General features: G+C 36.8%; 1 protein-coding gene and 1 pseudogene across 1 annotated transcript; one reads left to right on the top strand and one right to left on the bottom strand.

The window, feature by feature from the left end:
- Nucleotides 1-659: 659 nt before the first annotated feature.
- LOC140851974 (uncharacterized) lies at nucleotides 660-15065 on the bottom strand (annotated as a pseudogene).
- A 2020-nt stretch (nucleotides 15066-17085) lies between these two features.
- On the top strand, nucleotides 17086-23719 carry LOC140852124 (uncharacterized). Its single transcript, XM_073245039.1, has 3 exons — nucleotides 17086-17279; nucleotides 22466-22543; nucleotides 22634-23719. The coding sequence occupies exon 3, from the start codon at nucleotides 22717-22719 to the stop codon at nucleotides 23260-23262; it is 546 nt and encodes a 181-aa protein (XP_073101140.1). The 5' UTR covers nucleotides 17086-17279; nucleotides 22466-22543; nucleotides 22634-22716; the 3' UTR covers nucleotides 23263-23719.
- The last annotated feature ends 335 nt before the right edge of the window (nucleotides 23720-24054 follow it).

The raw sequence follows: 24054 nt of genomic DNA, 5'->3' as shown, positions 1-24054 counted from the left end.
GAGAAGATATGAAGACAGAGATAAAAAAGCTTCTACAAATCACCAGAGGCTGAAGTTGTCTTGACAGGTGATGGACAGGTTTTCTATTTCTCATTGTCTAGAGCTGTCCCTGCTTAGGAGCTTTTTAATGGCTGCATTAGGTACTTGGTACTTTGTCTGGATCATTCCGATCAATGGATATCGTGGCAAGATTCCCACTTACGAAGGCCTGTATTTATGTCGCTTGTTACCGACGCTGGTTGGAATCCTTTTCTAACTTCTGCCAAGTCTTGGGGGGTTTTTTTTTTTTCAGATCTCGAATTTCTGTACTGAATCGGATAGTTTCCCTCGTATGAAACAAAAGGGTGGTTCACATCCTCCCACTTTCACATCAAAAGAAAAAAAACAAAAAAAATTAGTGGCAATATGAGCTATCAATCAGGAGAAAAGTATCCTGCTTGTAGCAGAGCTCTACGGGGATATACCATGGACGGATTTAGGACCACTCCGTGATATATTGTTTTCTGACATTTTTTACTATATTCATAATTGCTCCATTTTTATCAACCAAAAAAAAAGAGGCACTCTATTGACATAACCATTCAGACGATCAAATTAAAATTTATAAACCAGCTATTATTTGAAAATTTCCAGATAAATAAGATGGTTGGGGTTGCAAGTTCATTCCAAAAAGAAATTTGAATAAATGGGAGCTCATCTTACAGAATATCCAAGCTAACAGGGATCGATCTCTATAATCCCACCATGTAAACATTACCTCAACCACTGTTCCCACCCTAATAGAACACCTAAACCTTTCCATTTTACACCCATCCTTGACGCATTTCAAGCTGGAAGGGTTTATCATTCTCCTAGCCAGAATACATACACTGTGGCAAAAAACTTTGCTCGTTTTAAGGTGGAATGCTTGTATATCATAACGACTACCTACCCGGAGGCTGTAAGATTTGCCTGGCTTGGTCTACTACTACTTTGAGGATCTTAGGTTGGCTATGAAGCTCCATCAATGGCCATATTCCCCAATCCCACTGCCATTTCCTCCCTTTCATCTTTCTCCTTCCTCTGCTTCTCAGAAACACCATCATCCGATGGCTGGCTTTGATCGGTAGGTGGCAAGCATGGCTCGCATAGTAAAGGTCCCGCATTGATCCATGGGTGCTGAAGCAACTGAGCCGCTGTGGGACGCTTTTCTGGAACGAAGTCAAGTATAGGCACAAGGAAATCAGCCATGTCTTTTGCATCCCGTTCATTGAAGTCGTACTTCTCAATAAGCACTTTGTGGAGGGGCCAAAACTTCAAGCGGCGGATGTGCCTCAAGTCCCCATACCTATTGAAGAATGCACGGGAGTACCGGCCACCCAAAGCAATCTGGCAACGAGCATTAAGTGAATGTTTGAAACAAGTAAACTTTCTAAAGATGAACTTAAGTAGGAGAAAAGATGGCTTTACCTTGCGTGGCATCATACCTAGTAGCTCCATCATCAATGCTAAGTGGTCCTGCACAGCATAAGTAGAATAATGGATAAACAATTATAGCTCAATCATTACCAGTAAAGATTCTCCCCCGTTACAACATCATCACAGTCAATCAAGATCATCACAATCGTAGTTGTTCCAGAAAGCATGGAAGAATGGAGATACCATATGCATGTATTAGTAGAAGATGGTCTGTCCAGTGTACCAAGCAGCAAATTCATACCTCTTAATTTAGGAAAGAGCTATCTCTATTAGACGTGCATAAGGACATGCAGTCATCCAACACAAAGAACTGTATACACTGGGGACATGTTTGCAGGCAACATTAATGCAGGATGGTAGAATGAGTGGCTGCACAGAAATTTCTACAATGACATGAAACCAAGCATAGAAATTTTTATGCAGGCAATACAAGATAGAATAAGTTGCAGAATTTGCTGTTATGCATGCTCAGAGGATCAGCTTATCTGCTCCTCTCTTGAACACTTTGTATACTTCACATTTAACTAGGAATGTCAGGCGCCGATTTTATTCGACTGCAAATTTAGTTTGCAAGGCTGAACCATTATAAGTACAAAAAAGCATGTTTATTGATGATATATTATCAGGTTTGGTGTTTGGAGACACACGTCAAAGTTTATGAAACCTGGAAACTATCAGGTTTGGAACTCGGGCATGCTAACATCCATTGGAAATATAAAGAGCACAATGCAACGTCAGACATTCAAGCAGACCCAGCATTATGCTTATTCTTATTTTTGGAGAAAGCAAATCTTGGTCAATAAAAGAAAATAGGAAATATTCATGTACAGAATTCTAATATAACATTTCAGCATCACAAAAACAATGAACATCAGCTGTTGCAGGAAATGTGCAACTATCCCTATTAACTTTCGCCTTTCACATTTTCATTTCCACTGTAACATCTAGGATTGATAATGATAAATCATATGGAACATAAAAACATTGATAAAACAACATTAGCAGGCAGTAGCTTATCCGTTGGTATGTGGAAAATATGCAGACAAACTAGATTGGTTGAAAAGGAGGGGAAAAAAAAAACTCAAAAATGAATATTGTTTACCTATACATCAGGTGAACACAATATAAATAACCAGCATAGCATGCAAGTGAACTATCAAAAACCACTGCTAGTTCAGAGGGGAAAAAAAAACAGAGAGAGAGAGATGTTAACATGGATTTCAAAATCACTCAAGAGAACTGAGTAATCCAGCTAGGGCATCTTCAGGGAACATTCTTCTTAATCCTAATGAACAACTGAGTGACAACATGCAGTTTTGAACTCCGACAGAAATAGTGGCGACATGAAACCAGCGACACTCAAGCCACAAGAAGAAAGATGACATAAGAATGAGATAAATGGGGCAACTGATTGCTTCATAAAGAGTCAAGCAGATGGCCCAACAAATGTGGCATTAACATAAAGCAAGAATTCAGCTCAGTGGTAAAAACAACCGCAGAAGCATAGCCAAGATAGGGAAAAATAGAGATTGTAACAATCATCCTAGAGCTTAGCTGCTTCTATGTTGATTTTTCTCTCTTATGTATCATTTCAGGCTAACTAACTGTAGAAGGAAATATTACAAAAATTTTGAGTTTCTCAACCCAGGCACTAATACGAGCAACAATTTACTCTGGTTATGTCCTACCCAAGCTTCAAAAAGAGATTGATGTAACAAAAGATAGAGTTCTTCATGCATTTAATTCATGTAATGACACAATCAAAACCACAGCCTCATATAATTTCCTTACTAGGAAAATATATCTTCTGAAATTTCACTCAGCATCCCCAAGACTGACAAAGGCCTCAATGCCACATTGCAATATACAACACAGGTTCTTCTAAAAAATTGGCTATAAAGAGCACTTTGCACCAATACACAATTAAGTGTATTTTTTTTTCAACATATAAATATGTCTTCTATGACACTCACAGAAATAGTGTACGTGGGGGGAAGGCTGAATATATCTAACCCTCCCCAGACACCATATTAGCGGGAGCCTCATCCACCAGGATGCCCTTTTACAAGCATTTCATGAAAAATAAACTATATGAGTAACAGGAGAAAAGGGGATCTATCCTTTCAGATAACCACAAAAACTAAATGCTTGCAAAATATCTTACCTCCAAAATAAAATTTCAAAAATTAAACACACAAACACAAAATTGTTACGTCTTTCATCCTTACCACCAAGCTGCCAGGAAAGAAACTAGCATAAAGCAGGCAGCTAATAACTTTGCTTTCATCTTTCGTGTCTTCTTTTAGTGACTCTTTTGAAAGGGTAAAATGAAAAAAGTGGCAGGGCCATCCTTTTTCACTTATAAACACCAATTCCCATACCCTCTCTCCGACTCCATCTCTCCCCTCCAACAATCTCATTTCCCTAAATATCCTTCAAGAATGGTGATGACTCATACAGCCCTACCTCACTTAAATACCCTCATGCTTCCTTGGATCCCATCAACCCAAGAACTCTCACTACAAAAACCTGCTCAGAGCCTCTGATGATGTCTTGGGATTGGGATACATATTGACTTCATTATTGAAATACATGTACAGAGGTAGATTTTAGGAAAACTTGGAAATGTTAGGATTTTTTCTCATTTGTTGTATTTTGTATCACAAGTTCCAATCCATGGGAATTTAAATCATTTCTTTGAGAATAGATCTACGCATAGATGCATCCTGCTGGTTCAAATTCTAACCACTGTAATCTTTGCCTCTTTTTATCTTATGTGTGTCGACTCGAAGAAAACAAAAATTGTTCAATCTAACAGTTGCAACATATATATTCAACATAACAGAAGCTTAAAATAGCTTGAAATCATTTCTGATCTCTATGGCTGCCTGCTAATAGAACAGAACCTGAAGCACTCGAGTAACTTGTGATATGCATTTTAAACCTTCAATTCTATGGAAACTTGAAAATTCCTACCTAGTGGTTTTGTTTATGATTACATATATTGTCGTTCTAGTCATGCTCTAAAGGCAGCAGAAGCTGTTGTCATTCATTTCAGAGACAAATGAAAACTGTAAGGCATATCCCTTCTTGATTGGGAACAGAGAATCTTTGAGTGACTACAAGTGATAGAATTCTTAGACACAAGTTTTTGGTTCTAAGACTTACAGAGGATCCTATAGTACGAATAAAAAAGGCTTCTACTGGTCACTAAGAAGTCACTTAAAGCATAGACATCAAGTAAAGGGACAAATGGATCACACCATGATTGTCCAACCTGCAAAGTTCCATTCATAGCTAGAGGGCCTGAGTAACATATTTTAAACTAGCTTGAATACTTCACTTTAAGCATGATATGAAGCCACCAATAAGTTCATATGTTGAAGTTTCTTTCAGTTTTTTTTTTTTTCTTTTTTACCATTTTATGCTGGCTATGTATTTGTAACCTTAAGAGTTCTAGAATAGAAACATTAATAGAAACTGTAAAATAAATTCGTCCCCTGTCCATAAAGTTCCATCAAGTTACTAAAAGTGGTGGTTGGAGGATGGATAACATTTTATGGATAATACGGCATGTAGATTTCTATGTTGAACTTTCCATGTTGCTAACATTTCCTGTTCAATGAGTATTGCATAAATTAAGTGTTGTTGATCTCAGATCCTGCATACATAACCTCATCTATTTGTGCTCCTTTTCAACTTTTATCATGCTTGCTAATTTTTGATATTGTAATTGTTGTTCATATGATATTAAATTTAATAATCTGCAAATGATGATGCTTATTTTGCATTACCGTCTGCATGTGTGTATGTGTGTGTGTGTATGAGCTGGGTCAAGTCTTAGAACAATTTGGCATTGCTTCTGCTTTTTCAGAAGAGCTCTTTTATGAAGAGCTTCAGTTGAAATGCTTTAGAAAGAAGCACTCTTTCACTTATCCGGCTTAAGGTAAAGCATCATGTGAAATCATTTGTTTTAAATTTATTTGGTCTCAACCCAGGTTTAAAAAACCAGTACCGGACCTCACACCATTTTTTTGCCGGAATGGAAACGTACCCAGTAATGACACACAATTCAGGATTGCATCCCTTACCAACACACTCTGCACCGGTGCCGGAAACTTGCCAAAGGTATGGACACATTCATACTGGCCCATACCAACAGTATTTGAAACCTTGATTTCAATAGAATAGGTCTAATTCTAATAGATATAAATCAAACTTTCTTGAGATCAACTTAAGGAATAATAATATTTTTTAAAAAAAACACACCACATAAGACAATATGTTTAGTTTACATTGAACCCACGCAAGCAGATTAAATTTAAGTGACCTAATTCGTGTGCATGTGCAATACAACTATTCTTAAGGCAGCTTTTGACTCCTGTTTATGTTAGTACTTATTGAAGGTTACCAAACACATCTTTGACCCAAAAGGCAATTTTTTATTGTAAAAATTGTAGAAATGCTTTTGCTAACACACCAAAATAATTGCAAATTTTTATCTCAAGAAAATGACAAAATTCGGGGTAAAACCGTTTAACACCTAAAAATAAATTCATGTTTAGATTCCATGTATTCTCTGAAAAAACTTTAGGTCAGCAATATTTCCAAAAGCCAACCATTTGTGGGAAGAAAGATCATTTATTTGAAGATGAAAATAGAAAGAACCCATCTCATATCACTGAATTTTGATTTGGTTCTTGACACGATATTTTCACCTCCAACTTAGTATATAAGACCTCAAATTACAAATAAGCACTCCTGCGGGATAGACCCATTTTGGACCTTGATAAACAAATTTAAACTGGACAGGCTAGGTTCCATATATAAATTCATTAACTTTATACATGTGGCTACATGTAGCACTCCTAGATTGCTACACAAGTAGCATTTATGCACTGCACAACTCATTCAATCATATGGACACTTCAACAGGAAGTACCTCTATACTTGTTGAATACAAGACAAGACAAACCCATATACCAATCTTTAAATACATCTTTGTCCTCAACCAACAAACAGTCTTGCACCAAATTACATTCAAAATCATGTAACACTTATTCCCTCTGATTTGTCCATGACTCGTTAATGTGATTTAAGTTATATGACATGAAGTTAGAAAGCAATCTGACTTGCACATAACATGACTTAATAAGAGAAGATTCTTGCAACACAACTTAAAAGCTCCGCATCAAGGTTCGTTCAACAAGTTATTGGAGGACATACCAGCCAGCAACCGGTTAGGCATGGTACAGATCCATGCTATGCCATTCCAAGGTGTACCGACAAAGGGAGAGCCAAACAGGAGGAGGAGATAGAGGGAGGGAAGGAAGGAGGGGGTGCGAGAGGGAAGAGCCCTAAATTGTTTTGAAAATTTCCAGCTGAAGTTGGAAAACTTCAACCTCTCCCTCTCCCTCTGTTTCAAACCGACAGACTGAACCATACTGATAACCAACCATCCGGTTCAATACGCCCTGAACCGATCGGTTCGATATGGTTCAGCAAAATGATGCTTTCGAATGGTATGCAAAAAAAACAATGAAAGTATAAATAACTTACATTATGACTTCTAAAAAACAAACAATCCTTACAGACGATTCAAAACACAAAATTAAGCCAACAAGGCATCAAACATCGTTGGTTTGCTGCATGTCTACTCTTAAGGTCTCATCTGTGTTACCTAGACACTCCATTTTTAAGCTATCTGGAAATGTCAACACCTTTGGACACTTGAACAAAGCTGGACACGGCATGACATGACTGAATGCTTCACTTTGAAGTGTCCTATTGACATCGGCAATGAGTGTCCGATGCTTGCATTTTTTGGAGTGCCATGCCGAGACTCTTAGTTTTAATTGTTGGACACTTTGAGTAAAGTGTCCTTAAGTTTTTCTTGATACCTAAAATGAAAAGTCCTTAATTCTTTTGTAAACACTTCAAGCAAAGTCTCTTCATTGTTTTATAATAATAGTTATCTTAGTTATATGAACACTTTAAGCAAATTATATTATGTTTTTAATATAAACATATCATGGTTAGTTATCATTTTCACTATCTCAAAATATCTTGAACCAAAATGGAAAATAAATTAAACAACATGGCCATTCCACTAAATTAATTGTTAGTTTGCTTCCATAAGTAGTTAGCATCAATAATTCCAAATATCTCTTTTTTGGGAATAAGCATCAAAAGACACAAACGCACTACATACATACATACATACATATGCTAACAGATATGCACTCACTCTCTATACATATAATGTTATATGTATATCCATGCCATGTCCCCATGCCTAGATTTTTGGAGGTTGTTGTGTTCAACACTTGAGGACACTTGACGACTTGACACCCATGCCAAGTGTCTAGGTAACACTGGGACTCATATGCTGGAGACAACTTAACTTAGCCTTGTTAAACTATAAGATGAGACCTCTAAGGGAGAAATGATGTGTTTAGAGATTTATTATTGACACAATGTACGGCTTGTTCCTACTCTTTACTCCTAGAATTATTACTGAAAGCTCTTTTTCTCTTGATGCCCTAAACTGATAACTACCCAATGTTAACATGAACAAAAGCATCACCTAATGATTGAGGTGAAAACGTTTGTAGGTCTTGAAAAATCAACATAACCTGAAATTTTAATCCATTTCTCCTTCAAAAATGATGTGTACATGTTATGGTTCTCAACACGAATGAGGAATGTGCCATTTATCAGTCTTATGATTAACTAGGATTCTTTTCTGAAGCTATCTGGAGCATATTACATGTTCAAATTTTAAACTTGAAAGTCCCTGACTGTAAACACACAATCAAGGTTGCACGCTTTCAAAATAAGCATAAGCATTAAACAAGATTGTCATCCTCCTTCAAATAAATACATAATTTCACTTTTTAACCACCAGAACATACATGAAATCAATTGGTCTATACATCTTGTTATTACAACTCTCCATAACAGGGGATATCAACAGCTACTCCTAGGGCAGTCCTAAGACATGTTAATTATCTGAATTATTCAAAGTTAAAAAAGCTGAGCTAGAAATGAAAACCTTATATAGAGGGGCTAATGCTAGGTCTAACTATAATTCGCATTACTTTTTCTACAATTATCTTTGCAGTATTTAATGATTCATAAAGGTTATGTATAACTATCTGCTAGCTCAGAGTTGCTTTGAGGTGATTCCATAACATGGAAACAATTGGCAAGAGGCTACTGGTAGTTGGTATAAAGAAATGAGAACCATTATTACTGAGAAGTTTTTTAACCAGTGCAGCCTGCTTGTCATTAAATTACATTGCCTCTCTCTTGATCAACTTTCTCTATAGTTTCTGTAAAGGAAAAATGGAGAGAGAAGTTGGGAAGGGAAGATGTAGGGACATACAATTGCTCCGTTATGGACCATTGATGCTAACCAAGTCTATATGCCTCGACTTATTGGTTGCTAGATCTTTCAGTTTAATATGTCAATTCTAATGAAGTTAACTTAGGAAAAAAAGAAAAAGGAGGGAAAAAAAATAGTATATGATGTTACGAAAGAATGTTTGTACAAGAGATAATCACTCATTGGCAACTATAGAAACCCCAACAGAATTCCTCCAGACAAGGAAACAGAAACTTAGCAAGGTATGGTAGACACAAGAGGCAGAAAGGAATTAGAAGGAAAAACATCCTCAACAAGAAAAGAATAGAAATTAAGAGGCTGATCATGATAGAAGACAGCTATTACAATGAAAGATTTAAATTACGGAGAGAAAAAGGAAATTTCAAATATAGATAGACATTTTCTGTTTGAAGACATAATGTCAAATTATTTAAACCTTCCTTGAGAAATATTTCGAGAATTAGATTTAAAAAGAATTGACGTAAAGGAGCATTTTCACATGGTAGTTTTTTGAGAATCTAACACTAGTCAATGTCATGAAAATAATGGAAATAGATCCTATTTGAGAAGATATTATTATTATTATTATATATGCCTAGGAGGATTCAAGTAATAGAAAAAGGGAGAACTGGAAGGCTACCACCAATTGGGAGAGAAGAAAATAATCTTCCATCTATTAGCCTTTGGCAGAAATTACAATGAGATTCACACACTTCCAGTTTTACAAGATGGTGAAGCATATCAAGGCAAAAGATAGGTTCAGATCTCAAATCCTGCAAAATCAATTATTTGTATCATAATGCAGCTGGGATGAAAACAAGATACCTACTCGCATGAAAAGTTGTTAGATGAAAAACAAGCAAAGAAGCAATTGAAAAATAAAAGAGGTCCAAATTATTGAAATACTAGACCACTGAAATAAGCACACGATGCCAGAAATGTGAATTGAAACTACATTAGAAAAATTAGTAACAGATGAGGCTTTTAAGTTTCCATCTTGAGCTAAAAAGGCATATCATTTGTTTGATAAACTAGACTTCACGATATTCAATATGAAATCCAGTTCACGAATAAACAAGTATTATTTGATAGACCATCTACTTCATTAGCTCATTCCATGTGAAATGTCAAGTACATAGGTTTCTCAGATGTTCCCAATTTGACAGAAGAGAGGCTTGTTCTGATGAAATGAGAGAAAATTTCATTTCCCAAAGAAGTTTGCCCAGAAAGTAAAAAGAGTGAGAGTAAAATTTCACCGAATTTACACTCTAGAGACTGAATTATAACATATTCTGAACTAATGATGGGTTTCCGTAAGATGACCTTTCCTCTGCTTGATGATATCAGAAATGCAACTTATAGCAGAAACCTTTTCAAAGATATCTTAGATTTATATATGTTCTAAAAAATAAACTAGATATTCTAGAGAGTGTATGAAAATAAAGGTATATTACATGATTGGCAAGAATAATGGAGCGATTATTCATGTAAAAAAAGGTCATAGTGAAATTATAGGTGGACAAAATTTAGCCTTTGAACCTGAACCTGTGTTCCCTTGTCACCATATGACAACATGTATGTGATGTGGCTGCTCCTACAAAAAATGTGCATGTGTCACATTCTAAATGGCAGATAAAGCCTAGTAGAAAGTTCATTACCATAACTTAAAAGTATCACCTTACTGCCATCACTGCCTACAACAAAAGTGACTCTAAGCACAGAAAGATGAGTTACCAGGTTAATTCCAGTTTGCTTGCATGTGCTGTGTAATGTATCTTATAGCAGACAAAATGGTGTAACCTGAATGGATAAATTATTTCTGGACATGTTATGCCATTAGGTTTAAGAAAGATTTATCTCAGCTGTGAATACAGGCAAAGGTATTAAGGAATTAGCACTGACAGGCGAGCTTTTCTGGGTAGCATTATTCAAGCACCATCAAACTTTATAAGTTTTGGATATAATTTAACACCGCTGATAACCAAAAAGTTAATAAATAAGGAAAAAATTATAAATCAAAGGTACCAGTCTCATGTCTTTTACCTCATCCCGATCAAAATTGTCCCCACTATGTGGATCAAAAAGCACATCCCTGTTGCAAGCTCAAAGCAAATGCAGGCAAATGACCACATATCAGCAGGTGTTGAATACTTGGACCCAAGAAGCACCTCAGGGCAACGATACTGCCTTGTCTGTATATCACTTGTGAACTGCTTGTATGTCCAACAAGCGTTCCCAAAGTCCACCAGCTTGCACTGTAAGTCAGCCTCCATCACCAACCTCTTCCTCGTTTCCTGCTTCCTCTCCTATGCCATGCACTGCTCCTTGTGCACTTCACATCACCATCACCATCATCATTCAGTGCAGATGAATGTTGCACCCCATTAGCATTACAGTAGCTGAAGCCATGGCACTCCCTGATGTCGGGCAGCCGCTCGCTTTGCTTTCCGCTTCATCTTTTTCTTCTGATTCCGAGTAAGGTCCCCATTGACAGGGGCAAGGGACTGGGTGGTGGGTCATTGGACTTCACAGAGGGATAAAACAGGGGAGTCGGACTGACGGGGTCCCTGGAAGGGTCAATGCTGGATACAGGAGAACATTCTCAGGCTAAGGTCAGTGTGGATGATCTGTAGATCATGGTGGAGGTAGTCAAGAGCTACAAGAATATGCGGCAGATCTCTTTCACCATGGAAAGGGAACACCCGGTAGTCAGTGTACTTAATGAGAGTGAGAAGGTTGTCCCCGAGAACTCAAACACCATGCACACATGTGTCCATTAGGTCCTGAATGCTTGAAGTGATCGAGCAGCTTCACAACACATCGCTTGTCATCCGAGTCCCCTCAGCAATCTGCTTCAAGATCTTTATCTCATCATTGCTGCCTCTGTGTAGTGTGCGCACTTTTCTGCACCTTCAGTGCACATACCGCTATAACACCAAAGCAAATCAGATTTTGATGCTAGTTCCTCCATTCAGGCAACAATGAGACAAATTAAAAGAGAAAATCAGGTCTCATCGGTGTATCAGATGCAAAAAAAAAAAAGAGTTAACAGCATGAGTTTAAGATCAAACTTCTAAGCCATTTTTCCATTTTTGATCTCGGAAGCAAATTGATTTTCCTACTTTTATCAATCCTCCTCATCTTACAGCAAAAGAGCCAAATATCGAAACGAGATCAAGTCTAGAGCCATACTTCTTCGATTTAGAGAAAAAACTCAAAACAAAAAGTGCTCTTCCTTTCTTTAGGGGAAAAGGACTGGATTGGTAGGACTCTGTCTATACACAGCGAGAAAAGAAGCGATGGATTCAGCTTCTACGGAGAGAATCGGGGTTCTAGGGATCTTACGGAGTGACAGTGTCCAGCGAGCAGACGGTAGAGAGTGGCCCCAGCCGAGCTTGGACTGGACGACGTAGGCCCCTGCTTGAAGGAATCGCCGACGCGGGCGTGGTATCGCCCCGCGGTAGTCCTCGGTACCTCGTCCTCCGACGTGTAGTTGCTGCTCTCGCTCGCTCATCCTCCTCGCCATCCGATCCAACAGACCTCGCTCTCCCTCCGATCGCTCCCACGCCGCCTCGTCGCCTCCGTGCCGGATTAAGAACTAGGGTTTGCACTCCACGCGCGCTCGTCTCCTCCCCTCAAAGTTTCCCTCGCACGGCTTCTGAGCGAAAATAAGTAAGTAAATGGATTGATAACTTACATAAACAAATGAGGTGGAGTATAATTGTACCTCATGAACTGACTAACAAACCTAAACCAACCTTCTTTTTCGAAGAACACTGGGAAATTAGATGACGTGGCTGGCGCATGCTAACAGCTGAGACGGTTAAGAAGGATAGTGGGTGCATTTGACGCTATTGGTTTATGGAGGTTGATGTAAGGAGTCTTTTTTGATGGAGAATTCACGGTCACCGGAATAATGGGAGAGGTGAAAGGGAAGTAAATGGGTCTTCTTTGCTTTGAGTGGGAGGGTGGTGGGTGATATGGGCTGTCAGATGGCAGCGGGGGAAGGCGTAGGATAATGGGGATGGACCAGCACGGATCCAAGCTAGGATGTTTTGGCTGCTAGATTTCTTTCACTCATCACACCTGAATACACTGGCATGAAAGACACAAAGGATCATGGATGGCAGGATGGCTTCTACACTCTTGTGGATGTAATGTGATGCATGGATAAGTCGGGTTTAGGGTTTTCTATTTTTCATTTTGACCAGAAATCATGGGTTTGCATATGGATTGAATTTGATCTTGATATATTAGGCATGGATTTGACTAAGGTGATGTTATAGTTTAGCTAGTTAGAGGTGTTGTAAGCTCATGATAATATGCATTGTTGTCAGAAGAAATTTCGAACATTATGCTTGTTGAAAGAATAAATTCTTTATAAAAATATAAAATAATTATTTTTAAAAAATAGAAAACTATTTGTTAGAATTTCTATAAATTAGTTTTGCTCAGTTATCACAACATAAGAGAGTTTATGTGACATTAAAGCAACTACATTTTCTATATCTCCATCCTCAAGAAAACATCTCCAAATTGTTCAAAACAAATATCTTCTTCCTAGAATTTGAATATTGGAGAAATAAAGCCAAATTTGTCAAATAACAAGCTCGATGGGTTGCTGCTAGTGGGGTATATAGCTAATTCATGGGGTGTTCGCTGAGTTCATAGTAGAGGATGTGGGATTAACAACTTAAACTATTTTACTAGACCATATAATAATATATACATAGATCTACCTATTTCTTCTTACTTATACATCGAGGCAAATTATCCAAGCAATATTAAATGTGGATCATTTTATTTATAAAAAAAATCCTACCATTTCTTGCAAAATTAATATCTAAATTTTATTATTTATTTATTTTGATTGCAAAATCTCCTCTAATAGGATCGAAGGAGAAAAAAAATAAAAATACAAACAAAAAAAAAAATATCGATGGGATTTGCCTCCTTTCAAAACTTTCCTATGCACTCCTCTTTCTCTCTCATGCTAATGCCCGTCTTGATGCCAACTTTTTCTTTGCTTCTTTTTTTTTCTCTTTCTACCTCTCCTTTCAAATCAATCTTCCTTCTTCTCTTCCATAATATAGTCGCAAGTGACAAGAGTTTAGCTAAATAAGAAAAATCAATTGCATTCCATTGATTAGTTCTAAAGAAAGAGAAGGAAAAAAGTTTGTGATAAGACATTCATTGATTGGTTGGCCGGCTGGGAAAAATATAACTGCTTCTCTTGTATTCCCTGCTCCTCATCTTTCTTCGATATACAGTTTAAATAACCTTTTTCTAATATATAATATATATCCAAGCAACTCATATCTAAGCATTCTTGGTACAAAACATACCCAACAATTCATTGATATACTCACTATTTATCGACTATACCTTATTTAAGCCTCAAAATGAAGCAATATATATTGGTTGCTGTTTCGTCAATACATAGCATATGTTCAAGTAATACACCATGAGCCACCTTGTCGTCATTCATGCTGGTTTGCCTTTAGATACCTTCTCATGAGGTCTCTAATGATGAGCTCAATCTATTTCTCATGGTATCAACTCGGCAAGATGGGGATGATGATGCTCGGGGTAGAGGTAGTTAACGAGGAGTTAAAGATCTCAAGTTTGAGTAGATTCGAAGTCTTCAGGTTTTATAGGAAAGAAGAAGGGTGACAGTAAAAAAAGGGAATATTGATGAAGAGTTGAAATAATGAGTCGTGACAAATTGGTGGAGTTCTCCATGTTTAGTGCTTTAGAGAGAGAAAAAGATTATAACCTGAGTTGCATCAGGAAGTAAAAGAAAAAAAAAAAGAAGAAGAAAATGGTCATAACAAGAGAGAGAAGAGGGGGAATAATTTTAATAGACCTTGCTCTTTCCGAAGTGCAAGCATAAGTGGCGTGCTAAGTGCCACGGTGGGAGGCCACAAGGGGGCACGTGCGCGAGGCGTGCGCGCGGTGGAGGTGGTTGGTTGCCTTCACCTCTCTCTCCGCGACCTTCACTTCTCTCCATTTCGATTTCATCTTCTTTATTCTGTTCGCCTCCTTCGGAGTCCACTCGAAGACCTCTCCAACCGCCGGCGGAGCTCCGTCCCTGTTCTCTTTGTCCGGTGAGATCCCTTTCCTCCGATCCCATTTTCTTCATTTTCTCTGCCCCAAACCCTAGCTCCTTTTCCGATCGCTGCTGCAAAGACCAGAATCTCGAAGTTGTTTCCTGAATCATCGGTATATAAAACCCTATATCATCTAGAAACCCTAATGTCGTTGATCTCTGTTGCTTCTTGCTTGATGGAGAGTGGATCGATCTGGATTCTATGATATTTACTGCGCTGTTTTTCTTTTTTTTTTTTGATTGTGTGTTTTTGGGAATTTTTGAGTTTTGTCATTTTCTTCATTTTTGATGAATGCTTATCTTCTTTTTCATTCATGTAGTTCGGTTTTGATGTGGTTTTACTGTGCCATTTGACAAATGTTTGTTCGTGACTAATTTGCCATCTGTATTATTTTGGGTCGAGTGTGGAGAGGCCTGTGGGCTGTGTCTGCGTTTAGGTTCATGGTGTCGTGGTATAAACCCTGGTTCTCTGATTAGTTGTGTTCTGTTGATGGTTTGGAAGAGTTAAATTGGGGTTTAGTTGTGATGGAAGTGTTGCATTTGACAAGACGTGGAACACTTGAGATGGAGCTATGCGACTACTACCGTTCAGTATGACTCATAAACACTGTTATCTCGACATTCGATGGATCTGGATTTAGAATATTGAATGTGAGCGGTGCTCCGAGGTTACTATTGGTAGTGTTAGTATGTCCTTCTAGTTAAGATTGTTTCTATCATACTTTGCTAAGTCCTGTCACCTGCTGACTCAGAAACGAGCAATCCTCATTGCACATTGAAGTTTTAAGAAGTAAGAATATCCTTTTATCTTTTATTGACCAAACAATGTATGATCATGTATTTGATGACTTACAGATCCCAATTTCCTCCCTAGCAGCAGTAGTGTATGTAACATCTCATTCTTTAATGAAATTCACTGCTAATGCTACTAGCACCGGTAATCTTTTTTTTTATCATCTCATTATTGTAGTTAGTGTTTGTAGTTAGTATAGTTAAATGCGTGTGTATTATTCATGTAATTGTGTTGTAGGGAGCATATATTGCTTCATGCTGTGTCTGTGTTCTGCATGGATTGAATATATAACAATAAACCCTGTTATTCTTTTTTTTGACTAACTGAGATTTGCTTTACAAACCCATTTTTGCACATCATTTGTATGCAGGACCACATCAATTTTTATCACAAGCTTCTCCAGATTTTGTTTATAACTTCCTTTCATTTTTTTCAATCTTTTCGTCCTTGTCCCAGCCCTAGGTGTTACGAGCTCTTCAAATTATTGGGCCCACTGAGATGTTAGTTGCACATACCCATACTCCTTCGTCCAGTTTTTCATTATCTTTTCCTCACCTATAGCAACTTCAATGCTCCTGATATAGAAGCACCTTGTTGTTTCTAATTTTACCATCATCAACTTAACTTCCACAAATACTCTTGCATGTTTGCACTTTCTTGGTTTCAGATGTTTTGAAATAAGCACTCTTTAGGGCCCTTTTGTGATCTTCCAAAATCTTCCTTTTGTGAACCAAGCATAAATCTGCCACAAAACACTCTATAATCATCTAGTCATCCATCTGACTGCAGTCTGTTGTAGGTGTTTTGACCCATCTTACCATGCTTCTGTAAAAATATCTCCATGATAAAAAATGCTTGTGTTCTGGTATCCTTTGGCTATCGTGTTTAATAGGGCCAAAATGTATATTTCTATTTTCATTAGTATTGTATCTCCTAAGTCATATGACTGTGGCATCATTTAGCCATGTTTTGAAGGGGATCTTATATCAATTTCCATCTTCCTAATATTTTGTTCCCTATATTCATTCATATGTGCTTTCTTTTTCTATGTTTTGACTTATCTTAAATTTGTTTCTAGGGGTGTGCTGGCCCCTGATAAAATCTTGTAAGCTGTATTCCATCCCGTGCAATGAATTTTAAGATATTCCTAATTCAATCTTCTAAATTTTAAGGAAAAGACTTATATTCTCTTCCTGGACGGGATCTGAAATTTTCCTTAATGACTTTGCAGGTATTTTGGGCGGAATTATGAATTTTCTATTGAGAACTGCCCATCCTGTAGCTTCAGATCTACATAGTTTTCCTGAAGCTGAACAGCAGAAAGATGTGCCACTGACACAGAAGCAAGCTACTACTTTGGAGGGTCTCATTGCTGAAGATCCATTTCCGAACTCGCACAAAAGAAGATGATGGCAAAGATGGTGATGGAGTTGGCGATGGAGGTGGGGAAACACAAGGTTTAGAAAACCAATTTGCTTGTGGAAACCTCGCTGATGTTACAGAAGATGAAGGATGGATCACAATTCCATGCAGTATGTTCTCTCAAACATTTTAATTCATTTTTTGACAAGCTTATGATTGATAGATAGATAAACTTAATCTATCACTAACAAGTACAACTTGGATTACAAAGAGACTCGATTTGCCATTGTTGATGATTATGAAGGCTAGTTTCATGGTTAAATTGATCATCGACATAATGTTACTTGTGAATCTTTGTAAATGCTTGTTCACTGTGATAGGAATTTGCTACCTCAGGCTGAGTAACACTTCTCCATGGTACTGAGAACTGAGATTTCCTAAATATAAAACTTCCAGATTCTATAAGCATGGCTTTGGTAGGTTCTTGAACTATGTAAATTTCAATAGTAAATTATATCTTGAACTCCCACATACATCTCATTTATCAGTTTTTTTCACTCTCCAATCCATATCATTGATATCTATTTTACTTGGTGGAAAATATTGGGAGTTATGAGTGGTTCATCAGATCATTTTAAATGTATAAAGAGGTTGGTTTAGAATATTCTTCTTATGTCCATTGAGCGTGTTTTAAACTGTGTGTATGCATGTCGCTAGAAGAACTCTAGACATATACAAATGCATACACTTGTAACTGTTTGTTTTTAGAATCACCACAAGTTTATACTATTCTGATATATCTATGTATAGTGTTTTAAAATGATTCTCTGCCAAAAAGCATGGTCATTCATCTAGGAAAACTTAGCAGCAAGTACGATCTTTTCTTTTTTACTTGCACTAAATAAAGTTTTAAATATGAAATTACCAATTTTTAATTCAGATATGTGGAAAATTCTCCTCTTTCTTTTCTCAATTACATTGGCCCTCCATTTTGCTCAAATTCTTAAAAATAAGAGTGGACAAAGATAATTAACAAGATTTGGAATGTGAAATGGAGCCATGAAATTTCCCATTTCTTGGTTTTTAGTAGGAGAAACAATATAAAAACATTCATGTATACACGCACGCACGCACGCACATTCATATATATATATATGAACACACACACACATATGTACATTTATGTATTAATGTATATATAGCACACATAGGGACACGTATATGTACATATATAGTTTTATACTATGTGTTAAAGGCAAAATAAATACTGAAAGTGAATATGGTGCTATGAAGTTCTATTTTTTTTAAAGAAATAAAGAAAGTGTTATCATCTTTTTGCTACTTTGTTCTCAATGCGATTTTTTTCTATCATATCCTGGTTCATTTTACTAAAATATACTAGTATTGGCAGAAATTTTCTAACATGATATCAGAATATTTCCTATGTAACTTACTAAAATATAACTTTTTACTTAGTTGTTGCCTGTTGGTGTATGTTACTATTATCAAAAAGAATGCTATAATTGGTCATAATTTCTTGTCCTAAAGATTCAAATTTAAGTTTCAGAAGTATGGGAAATTATATGTCTAATAATATTTGTCACGAATAATAACTTTAATCTTAGGTATCTGTATTTTCCCTGGAAAGGAGAGGAATCATTAAGAGAGGGAGGTTGAGCGGAAGATGGCTACAATTGGCTTGTGGGTTGTACCTTAGAAATGAATGATTTTTTGTATTATGAAACCTCATCTTCTTTGCACTTTCTCTATTCTCTTTCCAAGTCTAACAGGGACTTTTGGAGTGTTGTTGTCTGGTTACATGAGCTTAGCAATATTAATGATGAGGTATCTCTTTGAACTAACCAACTGCCCAAGTAGGTTCTATTCCACCTCTGTCTCTTGTCCAAACTGTTCTTGGCTAGGATTTTGGAAGGTGACGATTAGTTGAGAACTTATGGCCGGTCATAAAATGTCTATTAATTCCTTCCTAGGACCCCTGTCAAGGTATAGTTGTATGTGGATTGGATGATAATAATGATAAAATGATCAGTATTCTTCCTTTCCCTTTAAAAGCTGAAGGACACCTTTGGTGGAATCTTTACTGAGGGATGATTCTGCCTATTTGCTTTCTAAGTGGTGTAGAAATTGTGTATAAACAATTGCTAGTTCTTTTGCGGTGCATTGAAGCACTTGTCTATCATTTCGAACAACTGGTTCCTTCCAATTACTTGAATGGTAAATATTAAATTTTTCTTAATAGTAATATCAACTTTTATTAATAAAATATTATATTTGGATGAGAAGAAAATATATAAAAAGCTATTCAACAAGAAATTGATGAATAAAGAAATGAATTTTGCAATGGAATTCTTGAACGAGAGTTGAGATTTAAGATTCAAGTATTTCCAACTTTAAAGCAGCAAGCATCCACAACAAAAAAACAAAAAGTTAGCAGCGATCATCCACTGATAACAAATATTGAAAAAACAGTTTTCTGTTTCCGACTGTACCAAAGAAAACCAGGGATGATGATACAAGATCATGAGACCCTCCCAAACTACTGCTGACTCCCTAGTCTCTAAAGATATGTACATCAATTGTGGGAGACTCTCTACTAGTACACTTTCAAAAAGTTTGTCAAGGCAAAAATTCCAGGTCGGATATTTGACACTTCTCCCAATGACTGGACCATCCATCAAATACCTTTTTCTCTTGAATCACAACTATCACTTCTTTGCATTTCATAGACTGTCACTTTGTTAGATGATGGAATGATAGCTGTCCTTGATATATTTCTTAAAGGGCTCACCCACTTGTTGCGTGATATTTCATATCTTGATGGGATAAAAACTGTTAATCAAATACTACTTGATTGTTTGATGGGATTACAAATATTCACCAATTACTATTTCCCCTTTAACTGGTCATGTGTCTGATACTGTAGCATCTATCAAGTAATATTTCGTTTGTTGATGGTATCGAGGTTGTCCGTAAAATGCTCTTTCCTCTTTAAATCAGGCACTTGTACTTCAACTTTGGATTGCTTGGAAAATGTTTATAGAATTTGAATGATCTGGAGGAGGGAGAGTTTCCAAAGCTGCAAAATCAAGGTTATTTTTTGGGGTTGGGAGTGGGGAGGGGGAGTGGGAGCTTTAAATTTGCCAATGGAAAGCCTTGATTTTACAAAGTTAGAATTGGCTTAAGTAACAGCGGGAGAATGGAGTCAGAATTTTAATGGATGTCTGTATTGCTTCGTAGGTTGCTCTGCTGAGGCTTATTTTTCTTGCATCTAAAAGATGTACTTTATTAGTATGTGATTACCTTTTTCTGTGCTGAGGGAGTTTTGTAGTGCTTGTGCCTAAGGAGAAACACAAGACATGGAGAAATTTGGGAATTGACACGGATGCCAACTTCCTCCTAGGATGGATTTCTTGAGGTAGGCCAAGTTGAAGTTGGTTCATTAAGTTCTTCTTTATCAAAGGAGTAATTAGATTTGATATCAGAGTGCAGATTTGTAGATCAGATGTTTTTTGGAGCTCCCATTGTCCATTGAAGTTGTTTTCTAGTGAAAGGTCTTAGTTGGGGCAACTTTGCTTAGGTCGTGTTTGGTGTCACTTCTATTTTCAAAAAAAGAAGCAAGAACTAGGTTTTCTAGCTTTTCATAAAAGCATTTTTTTGACACCTTTTTTGGACTTTTTCGTTTTGTAGAAGCATTTTTAAGGTACCATTACCAAATACTTTTTTAAGAAATGTTTTCCTTCTTTTTTTCTTTAAAAGATTTTTTTTTTTTTTTTAAAGAAAAGATTAGGAGGAGCTAATCCCACCTACCCACCCCACTCCAAAGGACTGATTGCAGCCGGAAAAAATCAAGCACTCACCCTCTTGCCCAAGTGTCAAGCAATGATACTGTTCGAGCAAACTTTTTTTTGCTTTAGAAGTTACAAAGTGCTTTTTTCTAAGCAGCATCAACACACCCTTAACGTGCACAAGCTTCGCCATAAATAGATAAGTGTGTCATACAGTTCTTGCTATTTTCTTTCTCAATGTCGGTTTGGGAGAAATTGTAGTTGCGTACAAACACTATGCCCTTTCCCAATAATCGATTTAGGCTTTAGCTTGCTCTAAAGCTGAGCTGGTTTAAGTTAGTCAATAGATCTTGAATTTAGTTGGAACTTCACACCAAAAAATTGTTTGTTATATAACATTCTTAAAAGTGCAAATCATGTGGATGAAAAGAAGAGAATTTCAAAACACACTTGAGCCCTTGCAGTTGGAAAAGAGGCTATCCTATTATAGGTTAAGTGCAATTAAAAATTCCAAACTATTAAAGGAATTGATGAATTTTAACGGAGAAATGCCATTTTGTATAGACATTTTAATTTATAGGTATGACTTTTGTCAAGTTTGAGGATCTTAACTCTTTTTTTTCTTTTCGCTCCATTTTCCCTATTATGACCATTGGATTTTATTATATTTTAACAATACTGATATTTATTGCCTTGGGGACATGGGGGCAGCCCACACTCTTCATGAGTGATGTGTTCCCCCTAAATCAGCTAGGACCCGCGGGAGTATATCTGGCGGTAACAAACAGATGTGCTTTGTATGTTTCTTTTATTTTAATATCCCGACCGTGAAGAAATCCTGCTTTGTTAGTCTGCTTCTAGGTATCATGCAAATTGAGATTGTTGCGAGATAGCTGATGAATCCTATACCCATAAAACAAAATAACCAAGAATCTTCATGGTAGTTTATACTGTTTGTTCTTGATTGCTTAAGAGGCCCTACTATACTATCTTTTCTTATCTTATTTGGTGTAGCTTGATGAATCCTTTTGCTCCATATGTTAAACCGTATCCTTCATTTTTGAGCCCTTCTGCTTCCTTCATAGGCCCTGCTCCATTCAAGTAGGATCCAGTATGGTTGTCTAACCATGCTGAGACTCGTGTTTGATCTTGTGGCATTCATTTACTTAAGCAAGTAGTGGAAATTGCTGGTCAGGAGTTTTCAAATAAAAATAGATGATTTTCTTTCAGACATCTGTTGAGGCCCATGAATGAAACCTACACAAGCATTGATAGAGGCTATGGATTGATTTTGAACTTTCATGGATATTGTTTGCTACATAATGGTACTAGATCCTTATTAATTTTTGTTTTTTATGCACACACATTCCCTCTACTCAAGTTGATCATTTTGACTCGAACAGTTTTACATCTTGCCTGTTACAAATTAAAACTTCTTTCAGTTTTGTACAGCTCAGGTTACTACGGATTATGTGATATTATCCATACTTTTGTTAAAGTAAAAGATTGTTCTTACATTTATTCCATAGTTATTGACTTTAGACTTACAGAGGAACTTCCAGACAATTGGAGTGATGCACCTGATATACTACAGTTGCGCTTGTTAGATCGTTCTTTCATTTTTCCTGGTAAGTAGATTTTCCAGAATATTCTTGTTCAGCTAATTCATTACATGCAAAAGACTTTTTTTGTTGGGATCTGATCTGTTTCCATCCCAGGTGAACAGATTCATATCCTGGTATGCTTGTCAGCAGCAAAGCAGGACTCAGAAATCATTACTCCATTTAGAGTTGCAGCAGTGATGTCTAAAAATGGTAAATCTAGTCAGAATGGAAACCAAAAAACTGAAATTTTAGGAATTAAATCCAGTTCTGCCAGTGGGGAGGGGGATGCGAATGGCACATGTGAAGAAACTGCTCATCAAAGTATAAAAGACAATGGAGAAACTATATCAGCTGGAAACGAGATGACTCCTAGACGAGTTATCTCTGCAACCAAATCTCTCCTTATGATGGAAGATCATAAGCAACAGACTGAAAATTTGTTGGAAAGATTTAGAAATTCAAATTTCTTTGTTAGAATTGCCCAGTTGGATGAACCACTTTGGTCTAAGAGAAATGTAGCAGAACAATCTTCAGTGAATTCTGGGATGGCAGGGGGAAGTTTCCAATCAATTGGAGGATCATTGAAAATGTCAGTGAGCCTTCTTAATGCAGTTGTTGACAAGGGAAATTTTGATGGTAATGCATCTGGTGGACTGGCTCGAGACACTGTCAAATGCTACTCCCTGCGCAATGGTGACATAGTGGTACATTTGAGAGAGTTTTCTGTTTTATGCATTTTATAATCGAGACACTAGATAACGCTCTTTTAATTTATAGTAACAATATACAAAATTTGATCATTCGCTCATATTACATTTTTCTTCTTTCAAAGTTCGCTCATCGGTTCTCTAAAACTTGGTATTTTAATACTTCTTATGAATAATGGTAGTATGAGGACATTACCACCCAAAATTATGTGTCATGCCAAAGTTGGTTAACTTGTGTACATGATGCTGATTGTTCTTTAGATTGTGACCAAAGATATAGCCTACATTGTATTCCTATTTGTTTTTTCTTGAAGGCAAACATCACCAAAACTTTTGCAATGAAGATACTTTTTTTTTGAGTAAATATTTTTAGTAATTAATAACTAGGGCATAAACTTTCTTCATGATGTGTGCTTTGTTTTTGCATTCCATTTGTGCCCTTGAATAGCAAGTGCATGCCAAGTTGCAAACACTTGGGTGACATGTTAATTGCAAGCATATCCATTCTGTTCATGGCCTCTCGCATGTAAATATTTTCTCTTGCCATAAGTTCCTTGGCCAAGACTTTAAAACCAATTCCTAAAAGTTGATAGCTATTCGTAAAGATCTGTCCAATCCTTGTTTGAGCTTTTTGGTTTAGAGTATTACTCTACAGCTGACCTTATTTTTATGAGAGAAAGGTTCATATGATAATAAGATATGATTGGATAAACCACTTCCATAATTCTGAGTTCAACTCAATGCTTTTCAAAATGTGGATTTATGATTAGGATTTAATCAGAAATTTATTTTGACTCGATCTCTGGTTTGAAGTACCATGGTACAGCA

The sequence above is a fragment of the Elaeis guineensis genome, chromosome 10 (genome assembly GCF_000442705.2).
Source record: "Elaeis guineensis isolate ETL-2024a chromosome 10, EG11, whole genome shotgun sequence".
NCBI lineage: Eukaryota > Viridiplantae > Streptophyta > Magnoliopsida > Arecales > Arecaceae > Elaeis > Elaeis guineensis.
This window is presented reverse-complemented; position numbering and strand designations above follow the sequence as displayed.

Coding starts and splice junctions, on each gene's coding strand:
- LOC140852124 (XM_073245039.1), top strand. CDS start 22,717: ATGTCTAAAAATGGTAAATCTAGTCAGAATGGAAACCAAAAAACTGAA.